A 23363-nucleotide genomic window follows, 5' to 3' on the forward strand; every position below is an offset into this window, starting at 1 on the left:
TGCACACAGGACCTGCTCAGAACCTGTAGCATCAGGCTTACGTACTAGTAGATCACAATCATGATTATTTTCCACTGATTGTTTTAAAGTGTGGGATAGGGGTTAATTTAAGGGCAAAATCTGACTGAAATGACTATATTTATATTAATGAGTTGAGAAAGATTTGATGTGACCTGGAATTCACAATTTCTTTTCCAGGTACTCAGTAAAATTGGTGATGTAACGTCTGTCCTTTGGGTTCAAAGTGGCTACCAAGGTGCTCAGTGGAACAGAGCAGAAGTGTTCTTAGGAATTCGCTCTGATTTTCAGGTTTGTGCTTCTATTTCATATGTCCCCCATTAAGTCAATTCTAGATTACATTTTAGCTTAATCATTCCCATTTTCACCCTACACACTTTGCAGCTCTTCAGTTCACGTTGGTCTTCTGAATATTAAGAACAAAATCCTCTCCCGGGTCCCCAGACCAAGTATCTCAGCAGGACACTAGTGAAATCTATGAGGGAGGGAAGAGAGGTAACCCAGCCCCTGGAACATCTCCGTCGCTGCTACTCCAGCCTACTGAGTGGAGGCCCTAATGGCACGATAACCCCCAGCATACCCTTTCTAAGCTGGAAGGATCCACGTAGCTGCAGAACTTCTCCTAGCCTGAACCTCACTTGTGTGAAATTCTTTGTCAGGTGGGGCACTGCCAGGGTTGGGGATAGGGTCCTAGGTCCCACCCCTGTGTCTTCACACAAACACACACCCACCCTCCCTCCTAAGTGTGGTGCTTGACACTGACCCTTAACAATTGAACAACAATTTTAGCTAAACCAGACAAAGCCAAAAGTAGACTCATCATAGGATCTCTGGCAGGTGTTATACAGACTCCCTTGCCCTAATACAGCATACAACACATTCCCACCCCCAACTCCTAGTGCTACACCCACCGACCCCTGTGCCCCACAGCAATGCCCATCCCCCTTGGGTCAGTCCAACATATCCATGCGTTCTGATACTGGCCTGGGTTGTGAGCTCAAGCTGGTGGGTTCTGCTGTGTGGTCTCAGGTGCCTTTTTAGCTCCAGTCTATGCATCTGTCTCTCTTCCCCAGCTCAGCACTGCTGCTCTTCAGCTCTTTCTTTGTTCTCTGTCCAAACCTTCCTGGGCTTGTCCCACACCCCCATCTGTTCATTGGCTCAAACCCTCCCAGGGTGTCCTTGTTTTGGAGTGGCACCTCCCCACCAGGCAATCAGGTTTTCACAGAGTAGTAGGGAGGGGAGAAAGGAAGGGCAGGGTTGGAAAGGTTGGATTTGGATGTGGAGCTCAGAGGGGTGGAGAGTAGGATGAGGAGCTGTGAGGTGGGAAGAGATGGGACAGGCAGAAGGGTTTGGGAGGTACATGGACAGAAGGGTCTGGGCCCATTTTTCAGGTGGGAGTTATCAGGATTAGGTAAGGGGTCCCCACTCCCAGCCACACACCTCTGCACAAACACCAACACTCTCTTCTTGAGGGTCAGTATTAACCCCTGGAACAAGCACCATGCTTAACAAGAGAACTACAGTTTTATCTAACCAAGGTAAAGCCAGGAGTAGACTTGGGTCGGAATTCTAGCAGGGGTTTACAGACTCCCTTGCTCTTGATACACAATAAAAGCATAAGAACAGCCATACTGGGTGAGAGCAATTGCCCATCCAGCCCCATATCCTGTCTTCCAACAGTGGCCAATGCCAGATGCTTCAGGGGTAATGAACAGAACAGGTAATCATCATGTGATCCATCCCATGTTCTCCATTCCCAGCTTCTGGCAAACACAGGCTAGGGACACCATCCCTGCCCATCCTGGCTAATAGCCATTGATGGACCTATCCTCCATGAATTTATCTAGTTCTTTTTTGAACCCTGTTATAGTCCTGGACTTTACAACATCCTCTGGCAAAGAGTTCCACAGGTTGACTGTGCGTTGTGTGAAGAAATACTTCCTTTTGTTTTAATCCTGCTGCATATTAATACACAGTACATAAACCCTCTTACACCTGGGTAGGCACACACAGACTCTTTGCTCCATGTCAGTGCAACCCTCTGCCCCGCCACAGCCCGTTGGGTCCGTCCAACCTATCTGAGTACTCTGATGCTGGTTTGCGCTGTGAGCTCAAACAGACCGGTCTTGCTTTGTGGTCTCAGCTGTCCTGTCCGCTCCAGGCTGTGTGTCTGTAGGATTCCCCTTTTTGCAAGCATCAGTGCAGCAGCAGCAGCAGCAGGCTTTCCTCCAAGCACCTCCGAGTTCAGACTCCACACCCGTGCACTCTGGTGTCTCTGCCTCCACTCAGTACTTCTGCCACTGCAAGCACTGCTCTTTCTTTGTTGTCTCTCCAAATCTTCCTGGGTTTGTCCCCCATCTGGTCATTAGCTCAAACTCTCCCTGGTGGTCCATACTTCATCCTATGACCTCGTTTTGGAGTTGAACTCCTCAGCCAATCAGGTTTGTGCAGAATAGTGGGGAGAGCGAAAGGGTGGGAAAAAAGGAAGGGGAAGAGGGTCATTCTACCCAGTCCCATCCCTGTATTTCCCTTGTGTAGCAGAACTGTGCTGATTCCACTCCAGAAGGGTCTTCTGTACTCATGGAAGGATTTTGTCCCAAGTGATGTTAATTAATATCTGTGCAGCACTTTTGCAGATATAGCACCATACCATATAAATGGTAAACTAAGCATCCATGCATTTGGGTTGTGACTGATTCTTATTCATATGTTTATTTAAAGATCTGTCTAAAACATCTAATTTTGCACTCTTCAGAATACAAACAAAAAAAAACCTTCAACACCATTGAAGTCACTGAGAAGTTTGCAACTGATTTCAAGGGGAACAGGATCAGCCCCTTGCTTTCTAACTGTACACTTTATGTATTCTTCTTTTTTGCCCTTTGTTATTGTAGGATTGTGGCTCCTCCAATAGCTACAACATCAACCTTTGAGGCATAAACCAGCACTGATTCATGTTTATGCAGCTTATATTTACATCAGTAAGAACTGAGAGCAATATCTAGAACTAAACATTTAGAAGACTTGGGCAACTTGCAGGAAGCATAGATACATCATGTTTTGTGTACCACACATGGCATGTTTCAAGCTTTTATACTTTCCCCTCAATATTTCACTGAAATTTCTCTTTGTTAGATTATTTTCAGGGCAAAACGTGGTGTCAGTTATGTGGGAGATGTGGCAGTGGATGATATTTCCTTTGAAGGTTGTTCCCCTTTGCTGATCCCAGACAGACCCTGCACTTCTGAAGAATTCACATGTGCCAATAAGTATTGCATCCCAAAGGATAATCTGTGTGATTTTGTGAATGACTGCGCTGATAACTCAGATGAGAACCCTAGCATTTGCAGTAAGTATGGTAGTTCCTTACTCTAATTATCAGAAGTAACTGTTCCTGCTGTGAATTGTCAATGCAGCAACGCTATTGGCAGTTCATCAACTAATTGAGGTTAATAATGTAAGTATATTCCTTGGATCGGTGGGTTTTTTCTCTGTTTAATTTGAAAGCATGTCTTGCAAAATAAAATTTGCTGCTCACAAATTTTTCCCAACTTAAATTAATTGAGAGAACCAGTCTGCCTTTTAAAACAAACAGAACCAAATCATAGATTTCTACATGAAAAAATAGAAGCCAAAAACATGTCAAGCAAAATACATCTGGGATCTTAGGAACCTTGCTTACTTTGATGTTTCAGGAATTGCCAAGTCTCTTAGCTCTTTGATGAATACCAGACAACTTTAGTTTTGCAGCAGAAATCAACAAACAGTATCTTCAGTCTAGAATTCAAAAACAGCACTTCATATCAAAAGTGTACTTCTCTAGAGGATTGGATCACACTATACTCTATTTCAGTATTGCTGGCAGCCTCTTTTGTCAATAAAATCTTGGTAAATTCTCATTCAGGCAAATCTGCATTGTTTGGTACACTACAACCAGTTGTTTCTGTAAATGTTATGAACACAGCTCATCAAAAATTAGATTATGACAAAGAAGGGATCATTCAGTAAACATCAGGTCAGTTTCTCAGTTAGAGGAAATCAGTGTAATGTCATTTAAAATCATTTGAGCTGTGCAGATTTATATCAGCTGAGGATTTGACCCACTGTTTCTGGTTTCTGCACTGACAAACATTTTCCTTGGTTTCCATGAATGGTGATATCAGTGTAGACATACTGGGACTGATTCTGATTTCACACAGCTGTAAACCAGGAGTAGAGTAGATAGAAATTAAAATTTTCAATCTCGTGGAAAATTCTAAGTTCCACATTTGTTTTCATTCTGAATTCAGATAAGTCAAAATATCAATATTTTTTGTAGAACGGAAAGTTCTAAAATACTTGTTTCAGAACAAACAATATTTTGGTTTGCAAATGTCACTTAATTTCAGTATTTTCAATTGAAATTAAATGTTTCAACATTCCCAAATTGAAATGTTTTGTTTAATTTGTTGAACCAAATCAAAGCATTTTGTTACAGCTTAATTACCATTGAACTGCTGCAGTGCCTCCTGGTGGTTATAGTTCAGTGCCTCATGTCCTCATTCTTTGTGTGGGTCAGGCTCCCCTGTGAGACTGCATTTCCCATGATGCACTATGGTAGTTCAGCCAGATGGGAAACAGTGGTTCATCATGGGAAAAGTGATCCAGCTGGGGAGCCCATTCCATAGAGGAGAGTGGGGACATGAGGCACCTAAGCTACAACTCCCATGAGGCACCAGGGCACCGCAGGCAGACCCAGGTTAATGCTGAACTGATCCAAAACCAAACACTTCAATTCAGTTTGAAAAAGTTAAATGGTTAGATTTTGGTTGGCCCAACCTGAAACTAAGTATTTTGTTTTGATTTTCCTGACAGAAAAGTTGAAACATTTTGGCAAAATTGAAATATTCCCGCAGAAAATTTCTTTTGTGGAAAGCACATTGTCTGTCAAAACAAACAGATCGGAGACACTTGGATGGAACGTTCCTAATTTACTCTAAAAAGAAGGAATTCCAAAAAGTCACTGGATGTAAACACTGGAATGGCGCAAATTGAGAGAGCAGGGCCAGAATCAGCCCTAAAGTTTCTATAGCAGTGTTCATTAGACATATGGCCCAATTCCATGCAACTGTTAAATATGTAGAGCAAGCTTATGATCCCATTCCATTGGTTTAGTAACACCTTATTCCAAGAGACATTCAATAAGAGTTTCAGAGTCTGACCCATAGTATCACCATAAAACACAGACTTGGCAAAATGGTCAACTTAACTTAGCTTTACATTTCCTTGTCATTGTACTTTGCAACATATATGTTGCCTGAACAATGTATGTGGTATTTTGTTTTTTCTTAGTGGTTTTTTTCTTGAATTTAATAGGTGCTAGAGCGTACTAGTTTTTCCTTCCATTTTCTGATACTTTTTCAATGCAAAAATTAGAGAACAGCTAGCTATAATTTGCCAACAAGAGAACAATGGACAGAAATGTCTCCTGTGTGTTCCCCTGTCCCCTGAGGACATTATTTCTGTGACATATTCTAATGTGACTTGCTCTGGTAACAGTGGCTCCAAGCCTCCTTTTCACATCCTCTTCTCTTCACAGCACTGAATGTTAACAGATGAAATTCTTAGAGACTGGAGCTAGAATCTGGAGACTTCAGTTGTTTTTCGTGAAATCATCTTTAAAAAATGCTTTTAAAAATACATAAACTGCAGCCACCTCACTCGTTAAAATCTTGGTCACTAAAGTGAACAGCAGATGTGTGCATCATAGTTTAATTTTCCTTTGAACTAACTGAAGGACCATGTAGTCAAATCTAATCTTCAGCATGCAATAAATAGTTGATCAGCTCGCTTCTGCTCTCAATAAATTTCTGTGACTCCATAACTTTTAATAGTCCCTTCTTATATTTTAAAATTTGGTTACCAGATCAAAGACATAAGCTTACCAGCTACAGGTTAATCAGTACTGCACAAACAGGATGAGACAATGTCTAAAAACATTTATTGAAGAAAGCATTCACCTTTGTGAATACGGTGAAAAATCAGTTGAAATGGCATATAAAAGTTGTGGCTTGTGTCCTGAGTCTTTATCTTACCTTGGATGATGATGATAAATAAAGATTAGTCTGTTTTTTCAAGGCAAATTTCCCAAAAGAAAAGAACAGAAAAGATGTACCTATATTTCTAATTCTGTGTACTCATTTAAATAGTACAAAATAAGTTATGCATTTGGTTGACTCCATTTCCATTCTAGAGACAGAAATATAAATCAAACCCTAATATTGCTGACTGCTCAAATTTACAGTCTAATAGGTTTTTGTATGGGGAAAAAAATTGGCAGTGAATTTGATAGCAGTGAAAGTGGGGCCTTTATAGCTTGGGTTTGAGCCTACACATAAGCGATATAAGGTAGACAGATGCTATACAGTCTTCCCGACAAACTTGTCTCCGTGAATGTTAACATGATTTCCTGTGCAATCCCAGTTTCGACTCACAATGGAGACTGCCAAGCATGGTAGATTAGTGGTTTTGTGCTGAAGAAAAGTATCCACTAGGCTATATGCTGAGATCACAAAACTCATTTTGACTCATTCTTTCAGATCACCAGAAGTATCAGATTAGTACATGCTTATGCACTCTGCAATTTATCCTCAAGATTTCGCATCTCTCAGTTCATGGTGAAACTCTTGTTCTGTGTAAACCAGATTTAGGTGGTCATTCTGTCAGTAATACTTGGGACTGATGGTTTTGGATTGGCTGTTGATGTGGCTTGGCAGAAGAAAATTCTCATAAATATGAAACATAAACTTAAGTAAAAAGAAAAGCAATCCAGATATTTGACTTTGATATTGCTTTTTCTGTAAATATTTATGGTTACAAAAGATGTTGGTGCCCATTACCATTACAATACTTAGTTTTATGGTATGTATATCCTATTCAAACCTTCTCATGGACAATAACAAGGGTTTTCTTTTCATGTCATAATCCAGGCTTGACCTAAGGATGACCTTTCTTCAACTGTGAGCTTTTTTCCAGTTTTATGTCGTGGTAAAGTCTATCCTAATTTACCCCAGAAAAGTACTGTTTCCATTTTTTTTCATTCTGTAGTCTGCCTCATAACAGAGAGCCATTAAAGGATACCGCCCTCCCGCTCCCACCCGCGACTGTTTGTCACAATTGTTCATTCTGTGGAGCCACCAGAGAAGGATCCCTTCACCAAATGCTAAGCTGCAAATGACTGTTTGAAAAAGACTGCCCCAGAAGTCTTAGGTCTGTGCTGGCTTCTGTGGAGTCCTTAGAGGAGGAAAGTCTGCAGGGTTCAAGTGTAGAAAACCAGAAATTGGTAGTGCTCACCAAGGATGGGAGTGGGGGCAGGAAGCCTGAAGGGTATGCTGATTCAGCACATCTGTTTAGTAGCTTTCAGTGATGGGCTTTTATGGATCCCTGGCCATAACTCTAGATACCACTGCCTCCCCTGAATGCAGAGAGCCAGACTGCTTCCGAAATTTGTGGTTTTACACCTTTCTGCTCCAGACTGGGGGAATCTGGCCCATAATCTCTGCAAAATCCATGATGACCCAAAACATTAACAGAGCAATATTACAAGGCAATACCCACAAAGACAGTTAATGTAACAGTGCTCTAAAGGATGATGCTTCTGAGACACTATTGCTAGTATGTTGTTCAGTATGTGAACCCGTCTTGTGGATAAAGGATTTACTTTTGTACAGAGGTGTGTCTTATCATAAAGGGAGTTTTTGTTTACAACACTTTATAGAGGATGGATTTTTAACTTTGGATATTTGTGCTGGAAAGCAGATCAGGTACTACAAGTGTTAGCGGGCAGACTAAGGCTACTCTGGGGACAGTCAGCTCTTTCAAATATCTGGGATTGATCCCTGCAGATTGCTGCTGAAAGAATGATCAGGGCACAGCTTTTATCAGGCATCTAATATGATAAGCACTGGTCATTCTATAGCTGATTAAATTTGTCACAGCTATTGTTCTTCAAATATTGTAATATGTTGGAGTGTATCATTAGTACTGCTTTGTTAGTGTAATTACACAGGAGTATAGTAACCACAGAATGGCGTCATCACAGCAGAATATATTGCAGCATTATTACAACAGTGTTAGGAAACTGCAGGCATCTTTATTGTACACTGAGGCTTACTGTGCACCAGAGGGGATCTCTGAACCAGCTCTGAATAAGCTGATGTGGAAGTGCCTACTGGAAGTGGGCTAAAAGCAGGATACATGTTTACTGTATGCATATCCTTCTGAAAGAGACTCAGAAGGGCAGCAGTGTTTTTCTGAGCCCAGAGGCTGGACGAGTGCCACTGGAGGGGCTGCACAGCCACCCTCTGACCTGCCTTTGGAGTTGGGTGAAATGAATTCCATTTCTATTCTCTCCCACAGTGAATTCCCTACCAAATCTTGGTAACTTGGTGTCCCACTGTGTTTGTAGGAATGAATTTCACCCTAAGAAAACAATACTTCTGTCAATTTAGTAAATGAATTGTTAGGGCCCAGATTGCACCTGGCTCTATGTCCAGGAGGGAAATAAAACCACCACCCCTGTGAAGCCTCCCCACATCTTAGTTCAGAGGCTGGGGAGGAAAGCAGGGCTTAGAACCTGGTACCACCCTCCCAACATGAAACATGTGGGTGGAGAGCCCCAGGAAGCAGGTGGAACCTTGGCTATAAGTTTCCTGGGTAAGGGTGCAGTTTTGGGAAGAGAAGATCTGCACATCTTGTCTGATAAAGAGAGACCTTATTGCTCATAAGTAAAGTAGTTTTGTGAAAAGGAATATGGCAGTATCACTAAGCAGTTCAACTGTAATCTGAGTTTTTAGTTTTCTACTCCATTTTTACTGGAAGAATGACCCATTTCAAATTGCTTCATTATATATATATGCTTCGGGGCCTTTATTATATGTATAATACCTATATATATAATAAAGGCCCCAAAGCTTTAATTTACATTGAAATGCTGGCAAAACAATCATCATAGAGCATCAGTTTGCCAACTGAAATTCTCCAAAGCATCTTGCTCGTTACTTTTGCCAGCTAACAATATACTTCAGAATTAAGTTTTCATTTCCCCAGTTGTAAGATTGAAATTGTAATTTTTCAGAAATTCTCAGACTAGAAAGGGACATTAGCTTAGAAATAGGTTAGCTTTTGCTCTATTTAATTACCTCTTTTGATACAGGTGTTTCATGTAGGTCATGTGTGGCCAGTATAATTTTGATCACATGCCTAACATTCCTAATATAAAATAGTTTATTTCTTAATTATTCAACTGTTGTCAAACTGATAACTAGCTAATTCACTAGCCCTGTTCCATTACTCCAGAAGCAACAGGTTGGCTTTGTCTTTATATCTCTTGGTTCACAGTTCAACATAGAGGTACTTGCAAAGGGGATTTTACATATAATATGTGTAGCATTAGTTGGTATATTAAATATCAGTATAGTTTCAGGTCCTGATTCAGAAAAACATGCTTCTATATGAAAGGAGCTTGAGCATGTACATAAGTGCTTTACTAAAGAGAGATGGATTTAGCAAGTGTGGGAGTCTTAAAACTCAATGAAATGAACAGGGACAGACATAGTGGCTGCAGTAGCCTTATGAATTTTGTTGGCCAGTTACTCATAACTCAAAGTTATTTTTATGTTTTGTATGACTATGTGCTAATCCTTTTAGCACAACATAGACTTTTTAGTTATTATTCAAGTCTACACTATATTCACAAACAAAAATTGTCAGGAAAATAAACACATTTTGCTTGAATTTTCATTGATAATTTTTGAATTTTCCTTGCTTCTTTTTCACAGACACTTACATTTCCAGTAGAGAAATTTTGGGAGTGTTTGGCCGTGTTGTTTTGGGTCAAGCCCGTCTCTAGGGCTTGAAGAATTGTTGGCCTCTCTCCTGAGACTTCTAAACAGATGGCACTTAAATACAGCTACCTTTTAGATGTTGAACACTATCAGACCTCTGAAAAGGCTCAGGTTCTGTTTGTACTTTAAGAGAAGGCTTTTGGGAGTTCTTCTTTTGTCAAACCAAATGACCCATCCTGATTTAAGAATTTAGCTTCAAAATATGTTCTTTCTAGCAACAACAAGAAGAATTATTTGAGGCTTAATCCAAACCCTACTGAAGTAAATATAAAAACGGCCATTAACTTTAGTGAGCTTTGGTTCAGGTTTGTAATTATCAGCAAATTATAAGAAAATCTAGCTAAAACTCTTAGAATATTGTAATTCTGTCAACATAAACTTATAAGAATATCTGACTTAAAATGTTGATCAATTTAGCACTTTACAAAAATCTAAGTACTTGAAACTTGTGAAAAAACTGTACAGGAAGTATCAAACATGCATTTTACACATATAAATATAATCAGACTTTGACAGCTTTATGTATAGATATAAAATAATGTTCAGTTATAAGCATCTCTATTTGCATATTGCCCATTAAAATGTGTGTGTTAATTCTTACTGAGAGCAAATGGTTAGAGAAAATAAGCTAGAATTAAAGGACAGAGGCTGTTTGGTAATCAGAAATCCTTTTAAAATTATCTAATTATCAGCCGTCTTTTTATGATAGTATACCAACCACTTGTCTATTAAAAAGACTCATTAATAAAACAAGTCCATGTTTTTTTCTTTGTGAGGATGTAGATAAATCACTTGTTTGTCTATTTGGTTATAAGCTGGTTCTTTGGATCTAGCCATATTTTTACACAGTATATTTTATTTTTCTCAGGTACATCCATGGGGTACTGTGATTTTGAATTTGATCTTTGTGCCTGGGAGCAGGATCAGAATGATGACTTTGATTGGAATCTAAGAACTGGCAGCATCCTGAAATCTGGCCCTGGACCAGCTGCTGATCATACCTTGCAAGGGCCATCTGGTCATTACATCTTCATAAAGAGCTCATTCCCTCAGTTGCCGGAGCAGAAGGCCAGGATTTTCAGTCCCAAGCTAAGCAGAAGGAGCAAAAACTGCAAGGTATGTCAAGGCATAATACTGGGAGGTATGAGCTTGATTTGTAGAATGCTTCAAAGTAATAATCACTAATGTGACGGATAATCAGTAACATGTTTCTTAAAGAAAACTGGAGTGTTCTACAGACATTATGATCCTGATCCTGTGTTGACCTTGAAATCAATTACCAAACAACCATTTTGTTTCTCACGGTGCAGAATATCAAAGAAGAATGACTTCTGTTGATAAATTAAGTACTCTGGCAGATTTGGAAGTAGTCAGTAGTAGAAGCAGATATTGTCTATTCAGTGGGTGTCTTAGAAAAAGCTTATGTAACAAAAGCACTGAAAAACCTGCATATATCTGCTTTGTGCTTTAATGGAGAAATTGAATAGAGGTACATTAACAACTGGATACAAGGGAGTGTGACTGGAAATGGACGAATACATGATAAGATTCTTCTCACTGATCTATCAGAAACTAGGGAAGAGTAAAGTTTTATTTATTGAAGTGCTACAGCACATTTTTGTCATTGGTTCCAAAGAGAGCCTGGTAGACATTTGGAAAAAATGGATTGAAAGGCTGTCTAGTTTCAGTGCATCCTCTGCCTTCTTTGCTAAACTGCTGTTTTGTATCTTCTTAACCCAGTGGCTTAAAACAGATATGCCTGTGGCTCCTGCAGTCACAATACACTAGAAAGGGATTTCTGGAATTTTGGGGGGGAAATGTTTTTATAGTATTACTTGCTCTATTTGTATACTGTATTTTTCCACGCATTTACTCCTGTTTTCTACAATTTATAAGGTTTTACAGTGTGCAGATAAATGGGGTTGTCACATGACTGATTAACGTAGTCTATTGAAAGAGTCTATTATTAAAGCATTCTTGCTAACCTAATTGGTAATGCATGCATAACACATCCACTTACCTATTTAAATAATAAACCCTACTCCCGAATCAAACATAAATATTGCCAACTCTATGTATTTTCACTAGCAAAAATAATTTTGTTTACCATTGTCTTTCCTTCTTCCTCCTCCAGTATTTAACTCCTGCCTTCTTTCATGCACCCAAACTTGCACACATGAGCATGCATGCATAAAACTACTGGAGGAATAAGGATTTGAGGCCTTTGTAAGAAATATTTTTATGAGACATTCAAAGGAGGAGGCAATGGAAGTTTGAAGGCACAGCTGGGAAGGGGTTTCCAGGCATAGAGGGTGGTGTTGAAGAAGGCCAAGATAAAAGACAGGAGATTAAGGGGTAAAGTTAATTTAGCATTTTGGGTGGAGTAAAGACAAGGTGAAAGATAAAAGGAGATGTGGGCAGAGGTAAGAGAAGCCTAAACTGTGTACAGCCCTGAAAGTTAGGGGAAGGAATCTAGTGAATCTTGAGTTTAAAAGCGAGCATTCAGGAAATATAATTTCAATTCATAAATGCAAGATAGAGTAAATCACTGTTAGCATGTAAATATCTACCCAGCTTACTAGTAGAAGTGTCAACCTTTTCAATTTATCCATTTACATGTACACCTGCTCAGCAGTTCTTTGCTGTTCTGATCTCAAGACAACCACTCCTCCTCCCCCCATCACCTTGAAGTATCTCCACTACTAATTATATGGCTGAAATTCTTAATCCATCCTCATATAGGAACTTGAGTTCCAGTCCCTTGATTGAAGACGATACCAATGCCTGCCTGGTTGCACAAATTTTATCTTTTTTTTTTTTCATTTTAACCTGTAAAAGAGGGTGTTTCATTTTTTATATTAGAATTTTGCGGTGATTCATTCTGTTTTGCTGATTTACACCAATACAGCTACTTTATCTTAGTTTGATTCCATATAGAAACTAGACATGTCAGGAGAGTAACTATCGGAAATCTTCTTGATGCTGACAATTTAAATTTGATTTTTAAAGAGCTTTTGATTTGAGCTGATTGAGATCCTCTGAGTGTACAGATGCAGAGCTACTCTTTGGATTAGACTGCCTCAGTTCCAAACACATTTCTAAATAGATTTACTGAATTTTCAGATGGAACCTCAGCTCAAACTTTAACCCCTTACTCAGGTAGTTCATATAGAAAAAGAGAAGTAATAGTGATTTGGGGAATTTACTTTTAATAGTTTTGGTTGGTTTGATGTTTTCCAGATCACTTTATTTCACTTTCTCTATCTTGTCAAATCCCAAACCCTTTATAGATAAGAAATTCAGGAAATGTTAAACAAAGATGATCAGATTTTATTATACTAATATAACATGAGTAAATCAGTTTGTCAATAGAGAAAAAATAAACTAACCATTAAACATTTAACTTGGAAATTCTGGGCCATGAACTTATGTTTTCAAATCAGTTTCCTAACAGCCTTCTGAAAAAAGATATATTGAAAAAAAATCTTCCCCCATATTGGAAGATGTCTCTGTCTAAATCCTCTTTCATTATGCTCTCAGACTCATAGTCCCACTCCTTTTAACATCTATGTGTAAACAATAAAATATGCTTTGAAGAAATATAGAATAACTAATGATAAATGGTCCATTGTATGAATATTGATTTATACTGTATATTAAGTGCCAAAAGAATGGAGGAGGGTCACAGCTGGCAACAGTTAGCTTTTTCATGAATAAATGTGTTTATCAGGTATTTGGAAATACCTTTAATCTTTAGGCAGAAGACCTTTTTCCTATTTTGAAACAGTCAAAACCAGGTTTGACACTTTTCAAGCACTTTTTTGAACATCTCTGCAGTTTTGAAGTTTCCTTTTATACAAGTTCTTCAAGAGAACTCAGGTTTGAATCATATTGGCATGCACACATGGCTGGCTGGCTTTGTAAACTGTAGCCAACTGTATTTTGATGCTCAGAAGTGCTGGTGAGCATCAGTGGTTGAGAGGCAAAGTAGACATGGAATGGAATAAAGAATATAATGAAATAAGGATGATAAAATCTTGTGTTTCACAGAGTACATTGATTGCCTGTAGGGATCAGGAGGGTTCTCTCTCATGCACAGAATTGCATATTTAGCTACATATATATTACGGTGGGAATGGGGATACCATTTACAGTTGATGCCACCATGAGATTCAGATTCCAATCTCAGTTGACCAGTGTATTCATCTGATATACAAAATCTTATGTTCCACAAAAATACCTGTTTCAAGACCCAGGACTGCACCAGTGTAGATCCATTTTCTTGTTTCTTAGCAATGAAGATGAGTCTACATTCCTTGGAGTCAGTGCAGAAGCTACTTAAGTATACACATTAGAGCCATAGCAAAACTCCCATTGACTTCAATGCACTCACCATTTCAACTACAGAAGATATGCAAATTGCTAAATGTAAAAGGAGGCAGAAAGCAAGGGGGAAAAAAAGTGTGGTTAAAAGGCAAGATATAGTCGAGCCAAAACAGTATCCTTCAAAAAGCAGAAAGTGATGCTAATAGAAAGGAACACAACTTTATGGTAGGTATTCTATGTAATCTGTCATTAAAATCAGTTGGTCTACCAGAGAACTGAAGGATAGTGAGAGTTGAGTCTATGTTTTGTCAAGTGCCAAGATGATCCCATAAATTATAGACCATCAAGTTTTACTGCAGTACCAGGATATTAGTTGAAAATATCGAACTCATAGTTGTAATTTATTTTAAGACGTCTTTGATAAATCCGTCACAAGAGTCTGTTAAGGAGACTAAGCAGTCGTGGAGTGAGAGGTAAAATTATGTCATGGACTAGAATCTGGTTGAAAGAGAACAAAGTATAAGAATAAATGCTTCACAGGTGATGACAACATCTTCCCTTCACTGTGGTTCTTCCTTGTACTTTATCTACTGTTATCCTACTTGAGCACAGTCATCATGTTCAATATTCTGTTTGTCTCTTTTTACTTATGAGTCCTTCTATTTTCCCTACTGTCTCTTGGTAGAGGCTCACTCTGAAGCAATCATACTAGGATAGGAAAGAGCTCTGTGCAGGTGAGGCACTTCAGAGTCCAGCAACAACACCATAATTAGCCTGAGAAGAGTCACACTTGAGTGATTCAAGATACTCCGCATATGCTAACGGACATTGTTTATACATTGCTCCCTGCCTCTGCTGTGTCATCAGTTTTCAGAGTTTTAAATTTAAATGTGAAATTTGCTCAGAAGAAGTCTACCAGCAGCTCTATAAGCCCTGAAATGTTGGCTTCCAAAATAGCTTTCATTAGTTTACTGAAGGAATAGTTCTACAGATTACTGTTAATGATATTTTTCCTTGTGTTTAATTAAAACCCTGGATAATGAATGATTTACCAATTTTGATCCTCTTCTGAGAACTGAGGATGCTTCTGTAGTGAAAATTTAGGATAATTATAATGACAGAGTATACATAATTTTCTCTACTGAGTATTTAATGTCATTACTCTTGGTTGCAGATATTATTTTATTACCATATGCATGGTGTGAACATTGGATCATTAACCATCTATCAGGTGACAGCATCAAACCAAGACAAAATCCTACTCCACCTAACTGGAAACCAGGGAAACTTCTGGCAGAGAAAACTGGTGCTTCTGGATGCAGATGAGGACTTTCAGATCACCTTTGAAGGGCAAGTTGGGAAAGGCTACAGGGGCGACATAGCACTTGATGACATCACATTCACCAAGGAATGTTTGCCATCACCTGACTTATCAGCAGAACCCACAGCACCACCTTCAACAGGTATTAAATAGACTTTCCAGAATCTGATGCTGTGAAATTGCTCAGAGTAGCAAACAAGCTTTGCTTTGATTTTTCTGTTTGGGTTTTTTAATGGTCAGAAATGAATATAATTTGATGTAGCTCTTTAGTATGTTGACTAAAGTATTGCATAGAAGAGCTGTTTGGAAAAGTAAATCACTGACCTGAATCTACATGACATACTCATCCTGAGCAGGACAAACTCACAGGAGTGGTCCCATTTAAGTCAGCGGGAATATTCACTTGAAAAATCAAGTGTGAAAGGACAAAGAGTGCAAGGGGCTTGCTTCCCTAGACCCATATGCAAAGAGTGGGCAGAATGCCAATGGGGAGTATCGGTACAGCTCCCTGCTAGCACCTCCTTGGTACATATGAGACAAGAGGAAGAGGGCAAACCCCCTTCCCTGCACACTTGCCAGAAGAACTGTTGCAAGGGTGACAGAGCTGCTACTCCAGCATATGCTCCCACTGTAATTAGTGTGCCACCAATCAACACACAGCTTCCAGCATGAACTGAAATTTAAGTCAGACGCTAACCCTTAATTTTCATCAATTTTGATTGAGAGTGATTCATAACCCGTGTGTCAGGAAAAGCTCTTCCTGTTTTTTAGACAGCTTTTGGCAGCTAAGCTCTCAGATGCAATCTATGAATATGCAGCTCTCATTGGGATTTTTGCCATGGCTTGAGGGCGGTATAGGACTCTCAGGATTTTGTATCTTTTGAAGGGAAGGCGTTTATAATGGGTTTCCATTGAATTGGGATCCTGTTATTTTCCTAAATCTGTTTTCAGAAAGCCTCGTTGAGACAGTGAATTGGGATACAATAAGCTGTAATTCTTATTTTATTGATCTTTTGTTTCACATTTGTTCTTTCCATAACCATAGTAGTTACCATCAAATTATATAACTACTTGAAAATTATGACAAACAGTTTAAAACAGTCTAGGCTTGGCTGTTGCAGAAACTCTATACTTTTCCTAGAGAATGGTATTTTTCTAATGGTTGATGGTTTGGATTCGCTTTCCTCTTTCTTCTCTTTGGGTGAGGAAACATTTTTGTTTCTAAAAGGCCCTGTGATTCTGATCTTCAGCATAATATCCATACTAGAGCTGGTCAGAATTCTCTAGATTAAATGAAATATCAAAATATCCTGTTTTGCTGAAACATATTGGTTTCAATGAAGTTTTCATCGGGGTTGGGGGGTGAGACAGGAGACACTCTGTAGCCTGAGGGTGAGAGCATTAGCCTGGGATTCTGCCTGTGTCAGAGCAGAGAGTTTCATCCTATATCACTCTGACTCCAAGACAGCAGGGACTTGAACCTTGGTCTCCCAGATCTCAGCCAGTGCCCTAGCCAGACACGAACACACTCTTGCTTCCTGAATCAAAAAGCTCAGGTTTCAAGCTAAAAACTACTGACAATTTGGTTTTTACAAAAATGGTCAAAATGTTTTGATTGTGTTCCAATGGAAAATCAAAGCGATTTTGAAATCTCAAATGTTGCTGCAAAACAGAACTGTCATCCTCCAGTCATCTCTAATTTCTATCCCTCTTACTGTCCCCTTCCCTATATATATAGTTCATGCTAACTGCCATGGGTTCTGTGGACACAATGACAGAGTGGCTAGCATTATCAATGACTGAGATTGGTTGCAATGAGATAGTAATTGCCATTAGGTACAGAAAGATGGTAGTTGACATTTGCCATTACTCCATAGGGTTCATTGAAATCATATGACCTCTGATGCAACATCAACAACAAATTAATTGGAACAAAAGATGTAAAATGTAGTTGTTTCTGTTAAACTGGATTGGACCATTAACAACCATTAGGAAAGTTCTTTGTTTCTCTTCATGAAGGTATTCTATTCCGTTTACCTACACAATCATTTTGAAAATTACAGATGGCACGTGTACAAAAATTCTGTTACTTTCTATCTCCCCAGGCTGAGACAGAACTGGTCAAAATTCTCCAACATTTTTGATTGTGCAATTAATTTTTTAATTTAAACTTTGATTGGGTGGGGAAACAAACACAACTCAGACGTATTTACAGAAATTATTTTAACATTTTTCATCCATATCTAGGCTGCAATAACTTCTACAAAGCAACTATACACAAAAAGATGAGAGATTAGGGCCAGCGTGTGGAACAAAATGACTCCTGTCAGTTAGGGGCTGAGGGTGAGCCCTTGGAAGCTATGGCATCTACATGCCACTTGACTGCCTGGTGACAGGAGGAAATCTTAAATCACAATGACACTATGGTCCCTTGCTTAAAGGCCCATCCTAATTGTCACTCAGTTGTGGAGATTCTGCTACCCACACCAGGAAGTCTGGGGAGATGCCTCCTCCTCCTCCTCCCCCAGTGTCACTTCCCAGTGCTCTCATGGCCACTCCTGGTGGTAGCAGGCAGGTCATGGACTCTGCACCGGGGAGAGGTAGATTGGGTTTTCTGGTAAAGTTAATAGAGTAGAATTTTGGGGAGAGATTTTTTCTGGTTCTACCTTAGACTTCTTGTGTATGAACTTTGATATTTACTTAATCTCTTTTGTCTCTGTTCCCAATCAATAAAATTAAGGTATTGTGTTAAGAGTATTGTGTAAAAGAAAGTTAAGAAAGAGTATTGTGTTAAGAGTATTGTGAGGAGTCCATTAATTTGTTTGAGGTGCACAGACACTACACTGATCAATACCATGGAAAAGCCTATAGAAACACAGAAACTCACTATGTGGCTGCTGCTAAAGGATGGTTTTCGTCTTCAGAATTTCATCTACCACACTTTAGGCACTGAGTCAAGCTGGGCTGGAAACTCCATCTTGCACAGTGCATCCAGGTCAGAATTTGTCCCAGGGTGTGCAATGCTTTCAAAATATATCCTTAATACCTCATCAAATCCTTACAATCCATGCCATTCACTGCTCACTTCAATCACAGCCCAGACTCCGTGGCCTTCATTACAGACAAGATCAATACTTGAAAAGTAAAAAACCTGATACTAATTTGGGCCCAAGAAGTGCATTTGCTGAGGTTTCTAATTCTGTACTCTCTGGTGTTTCTGGACCTGCTGCATTTACAGTAGATGCGAGTCCCTGTGGCAACATTTGAAACGTTAAAAGCTTTGCTTTTGATGGTGAAAGGCTGTTCAAAAATACTTCTATCAAACAAAAGTTATTAAAGCCTAAGAAAAAGCCATGAGGGACCCATTCCTTTGCATGATATATCCAGGATGTAATGGGTACAACTTCAGATGTTCACAGCAATTTCAAAGTAACAGTATGGGGTGTTAGGATTCATCTTAGGATTCATCTTAGCTGACATTATGTTTAGAGTTTATGTAAATATATTTGCGTTTTCTCACCTACAGAATATCCATTTATCCTGACCAGAGATTTAAACTCTGATTTCCAAAGGTCCCAGGCTAGACCTGCTATTAAGCCATGCTTTTTGCTGCATTATGGACAGTTATGGGGATGGAATTAGTTGCAGGGATTTGGACCCATTGATACCCATTGATGCTGGGCAGAGGGAAACAAAGCAGCACCTGAAACAGTGCAATTGGGATAAACCAAGACTGAGGCATTTAGTCTTGTTTCCATAGGTTTAATTTTATAAAGACCAGTGGTGTGTTGTCTGTGTATGCAAAGAATGCATTGCAGGACCCAGGACTGTCTGGCCTCCAAATGCACATGGAGGATGCCATTTGATAGAACAGGAGGAGAGTTGCTCCACCTCGGAGACTGCTAACAGAAACAGGGCAACTGAGAAAGACAATCACAGGCGTCATCACTCCTGACGCTGCATGGACCAGCTGCAAAGCAGTACGCCCCAAGAGGAAGGGCTGGTGATAGACCCACTAAGGGGCAATAGAACCCCATAGACCAAGCTCATAGAGCTGACTCCAGAAAGACTGTCTGAAAGGCAGGCCACCTTTGCCTTTTTTTTTCCCTCCCAATTCCTCTCTCTCATAAGGGAAAGAACCTCTCTTTTGTCTGTCTGTTTGAGAACGCCTCATGTGCTGCAACCTGGAGTGGGAGGGAGGACAGTATAGATGACAGGCAAGGGGGTGGAGGGGGCCCCTGTTCCCCACATGTCAATACCTGGAGACAGATAGTTACAGCGGCTAATTTTAAAAGAGAACAGAGGTATAATTCTATAACAAGGTACTAGTCTTCTAAGTATTTAAACTCTGAATTTCCCGTTGCTGTTTCTCTCCTTGGTAAATATGCAGTAATATTTAAAGGATGGAGGAGAGAGTTTGACAACTCAAAAAAAAAAAGTCATTTTGAAAGCATTGTCATGGACTGCTGATTAACTGCCTGTCCGCATGGCGCTGCTTAGCAACCACCCCAGATTGGCAAGTCACTGAGAGCTGCTTAGAGTGTTGAGGCTCAGAAACAATCAAGCCTCATTTCAGGGCACTGCTTATCACCTCTTCACTGTATGAATAATGATGGCTATTGTAGTATCTGGAGCTGTTCACACTCTACCATGGTAGCCTGTGTAGGAAGGCAACACTACTTACTCCTTCCACTGTGGCTTTCTTTGCTGTGGGCTGGATTTGAAATGTACAGTCTGCCTTGGGTAAGGGGCAGCACATAGCTGCAGCACTTCTGGAGCAGCCCTGGAAAAGGGTTGTGACTCCCCTGCTCTGCCTTTGCTCTGGAGCGTTCGTCCCCTTTTCTGGAGTAGCCTACTCCCCACTATGTGCCTGGCCAGTTCAAGAGGAGACTGGGGGGAGTCGAGCTAAGGTTCTTCCCGTAGTTCATCCCTCTCTGCCCTTTTGCTCACAGGGAGACTATCCAGTGCGTGGTGAGTGCGCCCCATTACACTCCTAAATCCAAGTCAATAGACTCACCTTTCTTAGTATGGTAAGGAGGCCTAATGGCCAAAGTCACTGTACTCTCCCCTAATAGCTGGGCAATGCAGTTCAATGGCCAGAGCCAATAGATTTGCCCCTCTTAACAGGGCAGTAAGGTCTAGTAGCTACAGTCAGTAAATTTGCTTCTGTCAGCAGGGCAGTAAGGCCTAATGGCAACAGTCAGTAAATTTACCCCAGTGAGACAGCAGTAAGGCCTAGCGGCCAGAGTCCATAGGTTCACCCCCCATAGCAGGGAAGTAAGGCCTAGTGGCCAGTCAGTAAATTCACCCTGGTGAGACAGGACAGTAAGACCAAGCAGCCAGAGTCAGTCAGGATGGGGGCTGCCACACACAAGAAAGGGGGGTGGCAGCCTGGGTAGGGGGTCAAGGCCCTCCCTCTCTACCAGACCCCAGCCCAGGGCAGGGGCATGTGCTACTGAGTCAGTGGGTGGGGTAGGGGGTCTGACCAAACCACACTGGCTCAAAATTCCAGTTCACTAGCTGGGCCCCTATCAAATTCCCCTGGGCTGCTTCCTACCATCATTCTTGCTGTCACGGTCTTGGCATCTCCTTTATCTCCCAGTTCTCTGGTCTGAAAGTCCCCTGTGACTCTGGACTCAGCAAGGTCTCCATAGATACCTTGGAGTCTACCTGGGTTGCAGCATCTCCAGTTCCCATGGCCTCAGGCTTCGGCTGATCCTTGGCTGGAGACAGCAGCATACATCCTTCCTCCCAAGCAGTCAGCCACAGCTGAGATGAGCTGCTCCCTTTTATACCAGTGCACTTGGAGCATGCCTAGTTGAGTGAAGGGGGCATGGTTTCCTCAGCCCACAGTGTAGGCACCGTGTCACAGGGCCATATCAGGCAAGTGTCCCCTGTTCTATTTCCACTATAGCTGGGCTGAGTAGGGGAGGTCAACAGAGGTCACTCCCCTGCACAGCCAAATAATGGCTGCAGAAAAGGTTGAGGACCTTTCCATTTTATTAAATTTGGTGGAATTAATATTTGGTGGAATTAAATTAAATGGAATTTCCATTTGGTGGAATATTAATAGATCTTAGAGTTAGAGTGACCCATTTTGCATTTTCATCTATTAATTGTTGTTATTATTATTTATTTGTGTTACCGTAGTGCCTAGGCACCCTAGTCATAGACCAGGACCCCACTGTGCTAGGCACTGTACAGACGCAGAACAAAAAGGCGTTCCCTTCCCCAAAGAGCTTATAAAATGGCAAGACAAGATGGGGAAGAACAAGTAAACAATGAAACAGTATTGGGCAGCTTAACCAATTGTGGTCTCTGTGCACCAGCAGCCTAACTGTTGTCAAGTTTTTCATATACATCATAGGAAAGAGTTTAGAGGAGGAATTGAAAGTGGATAATGAGGTAGTTTTCGGGATGTTCATTGGAGCTCCTCCCAAGCTTGTGGAGTAGCAGGGGAAAAAGCAGAAAGGTGCTTATCTGAAAATTTAACAAATAGGCAATGGAAGCTGGCAACATAGGCCAATCAGAGGCAAGCATTGACACCTCAGTTGTGACTGAAAGATGATAGATGAATAGCGGAGATTGACTATGAAGAGCTATGTAAGTGAATACAAGCAGCTTATGTTAGATGCAATAGAGAAGGAAGAGGAATGCAAAGAGAGAGATGACATGGTCAAAGTGACAGGCTAGGAAAATTATTCTGAATGGGTAGGAGTAGGGCAAGGTTGCATTTTTCAAGGCCAGAGAGAGAGAGAGAGATGTTGCCATAATCAAGATGCAAGATGATGAGAACCTGGACAAGAGTTTTAGCAATGTGGATGGATAGGAAAGGTCATCTCTCAGAGATATTATGCAGAGAAAATGGGCAAGAATTAGATATAGCCTGGATGTGAGGACCAAGCAAGAGGTCTGAGTCAAAGATGATGCATAAATTATGGGCTTGAGTGACAGGAAGGGTCTTGATGCCATCCACCGTGATCAAGAAAGGAGGGGGTGGAGAGGTCTTTGGGGAGAAGATTAGGTGCTCTGTTTTAGCCATGTTGAGCTTGAGCTGGCAGCTAGACATCCACAAGGAGAGGTCAGAGAGACAGACTGAGATTTTAATTTGAACAGAAGGAGACTGATCTGAAGTAGAGAAATAGAACTGTGAACCATCTGCATAGTGATGGTAGTGGAATTTGTCTTTGTAGATGAGCTCATCCAGAGTTAAGGTAGAGAGGGAGAAAAGAAGGGAACCCCCATAGAGAGTTGGAGGAGAGATGAGGAGGGTCCTCTGAAGGACATGCTGAAAGAGCTATTAGAGATGTAAGAGGAGAACCAGGACAGAGACGCAGAAGCCCAGGGAGGACAGGATTTCAAGAAGAGGAACCAAAGGTGATGGTGCCAAAGGTGGCTGACAGGTCAAGGAGGATGAGGATGGAGTACTGATACAGAGCTTTAGCTAGAAAGAGGTCAATAGAGACTTTGGCAAGAGCAGTTTCAGGACAATGCAAGGGTTGGAAGCTGGATTGGAGAGGGCCTAGGATTGATTTGGAGGAGAGAAGCTCCAGAACGGAATTGTAAACAGCTCATCTCTCTTTCATCTCTAAACTCACTGAATGGGCTGGGTTTTTTTTAAGGTGGGAGAGACTAAAGCATGTTTGTATTGTGAGGGGACGAGCCAGAGGAGAGTGAGAGGTTAAGGAGAAGAGTAAGGTAGGGAATGAGGATGGGCACAAGAGATTAAAGTTGATAACTTAATAGAGATGTTGTAGGTACTGTAATAATACAGTAGCAGGTTTAAAGTCATCTGCTGTACATAATACAATGCC

General features: G+C 40.6%; 1 protein-coding gene across 1 annotated transcript in view; it reads left to right on the top strand.

Moving 5' to 3' along the window:
• The window catches only part of MALRD1 (MAM and LDL receptor class A domain containing 1), a 450886-nt gene that overhangs the window by 206452 nt on the left and 221071 nt on the right, over positions 1–23363 (top strand). Inside the window, 4 exon segments of the mRNA XM_074946044.1 lie at positions 199–309; positions 3154–3367; positions 10771–11018; positions 15403–15691. Coding sequence (XP_074802145.1) covers positions 199–309; positions 3154–3367; positions 10771–11018; positions 15403–15691 — 862 coding nt within the window.

Source organism: Natator depressus, chromosome 2 (genome assembly GCF_965152275.1).
Source record: "Natator depressus isolate rNatDep1 chromosome 2, rNatDep2.hap1, whole genome shotgun sequence".
NCBI lineage: Eukaryota > Metazoa > Chordata > Testudines > Cheloniidae > Natator > Natator depressus.